Source organism: Ictidomys tridecemlineatus, chromosome 6 (genome assembly GCF_052094955.1).
Source record: "Ictidomys tridecemlineatus isolate mIctTri1 chromosome 6, mIctTri1.hap1, whole genome shotgun sequence".
NCBI classification, from domain to species: Eukaryota; Metazoa; Chordata; class Mammalia; order Rodentia; family Sciuridae; genus Ictidomys; species Ictidomys tridecemlineatus.
The window spans coordinates 157,723,599-157,732,787 of NC_135482.1; the positions used below are offsets into that span (position 1 = coordinate 157,723,599).

At 42.8% G+C, this 9,189-nt stretch overlaps 2 protein-coding genes across 8 annotated transcripts in view; one reads left to right on the top strand and one right to left on the bottom strand.

Moving 5' to 3' along the window:
• Enox1 (ecto-NOX disulfide-thiol exchanger 1) overlaps window positions 1–7,511 on the bottom strand; it is a 521,454-nt gene extending 513,943 nt beyond the window's left edge. For 4 of the 7 annotated variants that reach the window (XM_040281478.2, XM_021719677.3, XM_040281477.2 and 1 more), the window contains exon 1: window positions 7,374–7,511. The gene's annotated coding sequence lies outside the window, so the exon portion shown is untranslated. The remainder of the gene's footprint in view (window positions 1–7,373) is intronic. The other 3 variants (XM_078015929.1, XM_040281480.2, XM_021719676.3) reach the window with 3 other exon arrangements.
• LOC144365122 (uncharacterized) lies at window positions 6,627–8,487 on the top strand. The gene is made up of 2 exons (XM_078015933.1): window positions 6,627–7,596; window positions 7,814–8,487. The coding sequence occupies exons 1-2, from the start codon at window positions 7,351–7,353 to the stop codon at window positions 8,087–8,089; spliced, it is 522 nt and encodes a 173-aa protein (XP_077872059.1). The 5' UTR covers window positions 6,627–7,350; the 3' UTR covers window positions 8,090–8,487.
• The last annotated feature ends 702 nt before the right edge of the window (window positions 8,488–9,189 follow it).

The window sequence follows — 9,189 nt, forward strand, 5'->3', positions numbered from 1 at the left end:
TCACTGCTTACCTGGGCACTGCTACTTTCCAGCTGGCCTCCATGTCCCTGATTCTTCCTCTGTCAATCCCTTCCCCACACATCTGCCAGAGTGATCTTTCTAAGTTCCAAATCCAACATGGAAATGCCCTCTCCCAAACTCTTCAGGAGCTCTTTTTCACCTAAAACTGAGCCTCCAAAACCTGCCTCATTGTAAAAGGTAAAAGCATATTCTTCCAGCTCTCCAGTTGAATTTCCCCAGAAGCAGACCTTGAGGCAACACAGGAGAGCAAGTTTTTTATCTGGGAGGGAATCCTAGAAGTACTGGTAGAGAAGTGGAAAGGATAATAGCCAGAAAGCACAGTTTGTCTAACAGGCAGTCCCTTTGGGTTACTGAGTCTGGGTTTCATGAGCGGACTCTGGAACATGGTATAGAATGTGAATTAGAGTTACTGCACTCAAAGAGTCAAGGATGCTAGGATATTATTATTTAGCTGTGTTCTGTCATGGCTGAGGTCAACTCCTGAGGCCATTAACTCTGTCACATTACCAAGCAGTCCCACATGTGAGAGAAAGAGCACTCAGAGAATAGGAAACATTTGCAAACAAATTCTATAGACATGTACTGGCATATGGAATATCAGAGTTATGAATACAAAATTGACTGTGTTTGCTCCACCAGGCCATGTCCCTACAGATTCCCACACAGTGGGTTCTGGGTATACTCTGGAAATCAGCATTGTTATGAGCACCTCATTCCTACAAACAAATAGATTTGAGAAAAGCTTGCCAATCTTATTATTAAGTTCAAAACTTTTTTAGTAGACCCTTCCTGGTCCTCCATGGCTCTGCTCTGCCAGCCAACTGACCCCACACACAGTCACCTATCAAATCACAGTGAATTTGTGCATTTCACTTTTGTGCACTTTGCCCCCTCTTCTATGAGCAGGATCTGTGTCTTAAAGAGTCTTTATGACTCCTAGAGTCAAACACAGTACCATTCATAGAGTGAGTGCGCAATAAATGTTTGAAGATCAAAGGTTCCCTAAATAAAACAATTAATTGCCCCAACGAAATATACAAATTATTTCACTGTATATTTTCAAACAAATATATGTTGAGCATCTATTATACACAAAACAATCAGGAATTCTTCCAAAAAAGTATAGGTTGAGTGTTCTTTATTCAAAATGCTTGGGACCAGAGGTGTTTTGAAATTTGAATTTCGAATGTTTGTATATACATAATGAGATATCATAGGGATGAGAACCAAGTATGAACATAAAATTCATTTATGGTTCATATATACCTTATACAATATTTTTAGTGATTTTTTTGACTATGACCTGTCACATGAGAACAGCTATGGAATTTTGCACCTGTAGCATCATATCAGAGCTCAAAAATTTTGTATTTTACACTTCACACTTAATATTAGGGATTCTAAACCTGTAATTCAACCTTTTATCATCTCACATTTTAACAAATATTTGTTGTAAAATTATGAATAAAGCCCTACAAAGGAGATAAATATCTAAGCCCTGGTGTAATGGTAAAAGGAACTGGAGCCTACTTAATGACCCTCTAGAATTGTCTGCAAGACACCACTACTCTCTACCTACATCACAAAGATGTGGCAGGATAAAGGTCTTGTTTCACTGGCACTGAACACCTAGGATTGTAACTTTTTTCCAATGACCACAATTTTTGCACCTGAGGTCGAATGTCAACTGCAGACTCTATCCCTTAGATGCACAATGGCTTTCAAGGTTTACTAGATGCTCAAGGTGTCCTCTTGCAAATAAGACCAAAGCAGAAGCTCTGGCCACTTTAGTCCTTAAAGACTTCATTTGTGGTTTTTCTCCCACTGTTGGGGATGTTAACCACAGCATGCTGGCCGAATTCCAGTCTGGATAATTACATTGGGGCTAGCAAACTTCACCCTCCAGTGCCAGCTGAATAAAGTATTCCTTCAGACTTGGTGCCATAACCTTTGTTTTGCTGCTGTGGGCTATTAAAGAACTGTCCTATACTTGGGATGGCTGTGTTTGTGAAAAATCAATAGCCCTGGTATAACTTTCCACACCAACAAGAAGTATATTCCAAAATACCACTGGCAATATTAGCTATTTTGACTTTTCTTATATAAAAACAATTAGAAATATATAGTGTTTCTTCTTCATTCTCTATGTTATATTTTTCACACAAAGACTAAAATACTTGCATCATTATCTGAAAGGGATGAAAGGTGCATTAATTTCACAAAATATGTACAGTCTACCACATGCAAACCTCTATTGCAGGTATTGAGCACTATTCTAGGTGCCATGGGTTGGTCATACCATCAACATAAATGTGAACATTTTACAAAAGGAATAAATTTGATACTTTCTATACTGTTGTATTTCTGAAAACCTAACTACATTGTCTTTACTTCAAGTACTATCACACATAGATCTCCCCCCACAATACTGTATCTATCCACCTTTAAAACAGGAGTCTGCAGTACCTTAAGCTCTATATGTGTATGTGGGTGTGCACAGAAGCAAATATATGTCTCAGAATGAGAAAATATAGTTTCTCGGCTAGCCTGGAGGGTAGCAAATAGGATGCTGCTTATATATTTATTTGCTGGCTTGTTTTTAGCAATCATCTTATTCAGGATGGTGAGAGTTTACAGGATATAATATCAGAAGCTGACATCAAGAAATAGAAAACGTAAATATCTCTTGTTTAAAGCTTCTCTTTACTGCATGAAAAACACCACAAATCAAGTCCAATAGTATTCTATCATAAGGATGAAAATGGCAATAAGAAAAAAATCTAAGTACTGTGTGTGTGCACATATCTACACATACATTACCTAATACAAGAAAAAAGAAGAGGGAAGTTAACTAAATTTCAAGATTCCAGTGGATTAAATGTATGAACTATTAAATATTTAACATCACACTATGCAAATGGATACAGAAATGGTTCAGATTTTTTTTAAATATCCTTGAAATTCATATTTATCTCAAAGTTTCAAAAACAAGTACTTGTCCCTCAAGAGATTATACCCAGATACTAGAAAATGTTTTGTTTTTGTTTTTCAAATTATAAAGTTCACTTGAAATCTGCCAAATCATTATTCTGTTTGAAAAGCCTTCTAGCTACAAAAAGTTAATGGCAGCCTTCTAAAATTAGTTTAAACATGTTGTAAATCTATTTCTTCCCCCCTCACAAATCTGCTAACGTGCATCTTTTCTGGTGAAAATGACTCTTCAATGGTACTTAATACCATCACTATACAGTTTCTACAATCAATCCACTCCAGGTTTTTCTACTTAAGGTATTCTTTAAAGTTAAATGCTTACTTTTGTCATAAACAATAAACAACATAGTCCAGGTTCTTTAAAATAGCGTAAGGAACCTCAAAACATCACACATGCAATACATTACCCAAGTTTAGGAGATACCCTTAAACTGTGTATATGTAATCCAAGTTTGTCACCTAATCATTTGTTATCATTTTAAAGTTCAGAAACAATCTCCATTTTACCTCTCTCAGAGACAAATGGCTCATCCTCTATCAACAGGCACCAGGCAGCCCCTCTGGCAAGGTGGTATAGACAAGAGTATGCAGCCACAGAGTCTGTCCCACCAACTTTAAAAGAGCCCAAATCACTATACCAACATATGTCTAGTGTTGCAGGACAGGAAACTTCAAACCGTGATGCATTAATCACCCATAAAATTTAAACTCTTGCAAGTGGGCATCCTGACCAATTTAATCTTCAATTTCATCCCTGTTAAAAAATGCATACATAGAATAAGATATTATTAAAGATTATCCATAGCTGTAAACAACTATTTAAGCAAGTATCTTGGCTTCACTGTTTTGAGAGAGGTGGGATTCATAGAACTGACTGAACTCAGAATATACTGTATACAATGCATCTAAGGCCACAATATAGCCCTAGTATGTCAATATCAAAATTCTACTTGCATATATGACTGTACTTTCTAAGTATTCTTATTGTAATTTGGGCTACACATTTTATGTAAATAGAGAACAAAGAAAATATAATTCGGAGGGTGGGAATTGTCAAGTGTTCCACAGAGGAAGACACCCTGAAACCAGTTCTGACACCAGGGTTGACTCACTCACTATGCCTTACTGTTCTTTAAAATTAAAGGGTTGGGACAGAGCAACAATCTCTGCTTTCCTTTTACCAGTAAAAGCCTGCCATTGGGGGCTAGGGTTGTGGCTCAGTGGTAGAGTGCTCGCCTCGAACGTGTGAGTCCCTGGGTTCGATCCTCAGCACCACATAAAAATAAATAAACAAATAAAGATATGTATAACTTAAAGAATATTTTTTTAAAAAGCCTGCCATTCATTTAGATATCACAGATAACTCAAGGATTTTATAATATCCTAAGAGCACCTGAGAGCAGCAGAAAATGTGCTTATGGATGTTCAATGACTATAAAGGGAAGAATGAGAAGGGTCTGAACAGTCCCCATGATTTTGTATTTTTCAGTTTATATTAGGCTTAAGAGAACAATTGAAATTAGATGCTTCATTTCATCCCACAATAACAACATAATTTCTACTACAATAAAAAAATTAATATTCTTCTTAAAACATCGAAAAAAAGAAATAGCTTCACCTTACTGAAATGAAACTTAGATCTGTCTCATGTGCAGGGTTGCAATGCCTGAGCTACAGTATGAATATCAGGATGTGGAAGCAGCTGTCACTGCTTTGTTTTTCATTCACAGTAGGTGGTTGCCAGGCAACAAAATACTATTGTCTGTTTCCATGATCTATTGGCCAATTCTGGTGATAATGCTTTCTACAGTTTAAAACAGGGCCACCTTTTGGACAAGAAGAAATGAGCAAAAAAATCTAAGGATGATAACAACATGCATATGAAGACATGGAATATACACTAAAATTTTGTTTAAATATATAACTATGCGTTGACATAAATACATACATTTTACAGATATGCATATATGTAGGCATGATTATATACATTCTTTCTATCTATAAACCCATCTAGATTTGTAGGCCAACAACTGGAATCCAAATCCCTGAAGGCAAATCAAGGCATAAAGTAAAGAAATGAAAACACAGAATTATTTTCTCAACAATAGGAATTTTCCAATTTGTCAAATGTATCAAATCCTGCTCCTTGAATATGAAGTCCTCCAGTCAGAAAAGCAATTCTGTCTACTTATATAGTAATAAATGGATAACCTTTACCATCTACTTTGAAACTAACATATTAAATATCGTGTTTTACTTAATATCCTGTGCTATCAATGTGTAAAAAGATAATTCAATTAATGTTATTGTTTATACCTATGAATCTTAAAAAGTATTCATCTTTAAAAAAATTAAAATTTATCCCTGGAATAGCCTCATATAATCCTCCACTTTGTTTTGAATCCCCAGGGGGAGTAACAGTCAGGCTGTGTTACTTTTCCATATTTTACTTTCTTACAAGTAAAATAACACACAGTGTACTCAATATAAAGTTGTCAACATTAACTTGCACCAGTGCTGTTTTGCATTGACAAGACTTCTAAAGATAAGAATTACAATATTCTTAGATGTACAGACACAACATCAAAACAGCCTGAAGGAATTAAAGTTTGAAAATGCTAGAGGCAATCACACTTTGAAATGAAATCAGTATCATTTATATGTATTTCTGCAAAGGCTCAAAATAATGCCAGAACAATCAGTATTTTACACAATGCTCATCTGCCTTCTCCCCCAGTATTTCAAAAGCACTTTAAGTTAACTGTTTAATGCATCCCTCTAGAGGGGCCTTTCACTTCATGAAATTTATTACCATTTGCAAATCTGTATGTAACAAGAAACTGGAATAATCAATATCCTTTAGATGGATATACATTATTATAAAGTCACCTATCAAAAATGCAACGCTAGCAAAACAAAAGCAAAGCATGATAAGAAACATTAGCCAAAATTACCACTTTTCCAGGCAGCTGTCTTCAGCAGAACACACCCACCTCTAGGTTTCTCCTTCAATCTCACCCTACAAATGACCTACTTACTTCTTCCTCAGCTTCTTACGCTCGCTCACCTGTGTCTCTTTTTCTCCAAGAATCAATTTCCTTTTCCCTTTCTCCACTCCTTCAGATCCCTTAAGCACCCCTCATTACTTTCTCCAAACTATCAGACTCAAATCCACGGTTCAGTGTGCCATGAACCTCTTCATGTGCACTTGTTTCCCCGGATTCTACTAGATCTGCTTTTAAAAATTGCTACACCGAACCATCTTAATAAAATTAGGGTTACAAGCTAGTTTTTTAAATATTATAGCAGTGAAAGACCGAGGAAGAGAGTAAAGAAAAGCTAGTCTGTATGTGAGGGAAGAAGGCGGACAAGCGGGTTAGACAGAGTGGGACTCAGGGATCCTACACAGCTGGGCATCCCCACCTGTGGACCCCACTTCCCCCATGTGCTCGCCTCGGGATGACAACCACAACACTCCAGAACCACCCCCCTCCAAGGAGGCGGGGTTACGCCTTCAACCAATCAGAACCCGCGATCCCCGGGTGTCCAACCTATGGGGTGGCCGTGGCTGTGCAGGAGGAGGACGTGGGGTGGTCCGGGAGGGGCCGCGTCCGTGGGAGGCGTGCACGTGTCCAGAGAGGCGGGGAACCCGAGAGCGTCCAGCTGCCAAGGTGCGGGCTCTGCACCCGGGCAGCCGCCAAGACCAGCTGCCCAGTGCTTCCTCTGCCTCTAGCTGGGCCTGCCAGGGAGCGCTCCCGCCAAGGAAGACCTGTCCAAGGTGTCTAGTTCCCCGTGAGAGGGGACAGCCACCAATAACAATAGTATCTAGCGCAGACCAAGCTGAGAGGAAAGTTTCCGGCCCGCACCAGAGCAGAGTATGCCAAGGCAGGAAGGAGATGGGATCCAGGGCGGGATGGTGACAATCTGGAAAGAAGAGGACAGTGGGAGGGCTGCACGGGCAGGACAGGTCCCGGGGTGCAGTGCCGGGGGCGGCGAGCGGCGGGGTGCGCTGTCCAAGGTGCAGGGGAGGTGGTTGCCGCGCGGCGGGCGCCCAGCCCGCAGCCAACACCGGCTAGCTGGCGGAGAAGAAGCAGAGAACAGCTGTCTGGGGCGCCGGCACCCCGGCTCATAAAAGTGATGGAGCTTGAACTAGGGTACGGCGGAGAAGGGCGGGGAGGCAGCCCACATCCCCACGCTTTCACGCACCGCTCCTTATTCCAGCCTCACCTCTAGCTCCACTCCCCTCCCCCCTCGCCCACTCCCCTTCCAGCCTCGGTCCCAGTGCCCTGACGGGGGTGGGACCAAAGAACCCCCGCTCCCAGCCCCGACGCCTCGAGGATGCTGCGGGCAGCGGAGCTTACCTGGGGCCGCGGTACGCGGAGCGAAGGCAGCCCGCCGCGCAAAGCCGAGCGCCGGGTGCGGCGCGGCTCCTCCTCGCCTTGGCGTCCTCCTTCTTCTCCGCTTCTCCCGGACTCTGTCCCAAGCACGAAGCTGCCAGTCGGGGCCAGGCTGCAGACGCCTTTCCCTCCGCCACCGTCGCCGCTGCCGCAGACAGAGGACGCCCCGTGGCGGCTGGAAGCCTGTGTGAGTAGCGGCGCCCGGGAGAGTGGGATCTGCTCAGGGGCGCTGGAGACTCCGCGGCTCGGGGCGCGCGGGCGTGCGCACGCGCGCCTGCCAGTGTGAGTGTCTGTGCGCGCGCGCGCGCCCACAGCGTGGGGGAGTCGCAAGGGGAGGGGGAATGAGGCTGAGAGATGCTCTTAGGGACCGAGGCAAAATTCTTTGCCCCCGGAAATCCGTAAAGCCGGGGAAAGAAGATCGATCGCCCGTCTTGCCTGGAGGAGCTGCCCGCCGGGTGGCGACAGAGGTGAAGATAAAGGCAGCGCAGCTCTCTGGGCTCCGGATCCGAGCCTGGATAAACCAAGTGGAGCGCGCAGCCACTGATGCGGCAAAAGTGGCGCCTGCAGCTCAAGATCGCGCTACCCCTGCTCTGAGGAGGGGCCAAGAGTGCTTCCTCCCGGTGGCTGCCGGGGCTGCCGCGGTCCGGACTTCCCGGCTGGGCTCTGAGGGACAAAGATAGGAACCCCTCAGTTGCCATGGCGACCTTGAAGGCGCTGGGCCTGTTTAGGGATTGAGCCCAGAACCCAGGCGCACGTGGCAGTCTCCAGGATGTAGGCGGCCTGTGTGAAGATGCTGGTTTGGGGTGCACAGAGGAATTTGGCCAACTCAGACTACTGTCTGGCCTGGGCAAAGTATGCGGGTTAAGGAGCTGAAGTTGGTTGGGCCTTTTGTCCTCCTTGGAGGCCAGTTCTACTGAAAGTTACCCACTTCCCTGATAAGATTGCTGGCCTCTTTGTTAGGATTCCGCTGTGTAGGCATCCAGGCAGTGCCTCTTTTCAATCAGGCTTCTCCAAGAACCCTATTCCCTGGTCCATGCACTCCACATTGTAATACCTAGAAATAAATTTTGAAAGCACATTATTTGTCCTGCTTCCTAAAACATATCATTCCATGCTTAGTTTAAAATTCGAGTGGGTTTCTATTCACCTATGTATTTCTTCAAGGGTCGCAAGGTAAATGCACTTCTTGGCATGAATCCTGTGCAGGGATTGTTTTGCATACTTTTGCATGCCCTCCAGTACTTAGCTCAGTACTGCTTACATTGTGTGTTTTGTATAAATGTTGAATGAATGGCATTGTTTTCTAGCTTCACATATCCCAGAGGCAAAAAAAAAAAAAAAAAAAAAAAACCTTGGATGCTGGGAAATTCATTACCATCCCACTAGGCTTGCTTGATTTTAACTTATGCCATTTCCCTGTGTGTGGCTATTTTCCCCTCTGGCAGCTAGAGCCCCAGTGCAAAGAAAGAAAATAGAGAATATTGACCCATTGTGCAACCTTACCAAAGGATGCATGCAAAGGAACCCAATGGGATACTCTGAATGTGAGAAGGCTCAAGTTTGCTTTATTTCGGTCCTAGGGGAACGAGCCTCTCAAAATATTAAAGTCACTCTTCATTTTTAGTTTATGCAGTCCCTTCTAGAATAGATGATGGGAAAAGAGTTTTAAGAGAAATGTACATTTTGATAGCTTGTCAGGAACAAACTTTTCTCTTGCAAAGAGCAGAACTTCATGAACACTGGCCAAAACATGTGTGGTCGCCCAAGCTACTTATTCTGC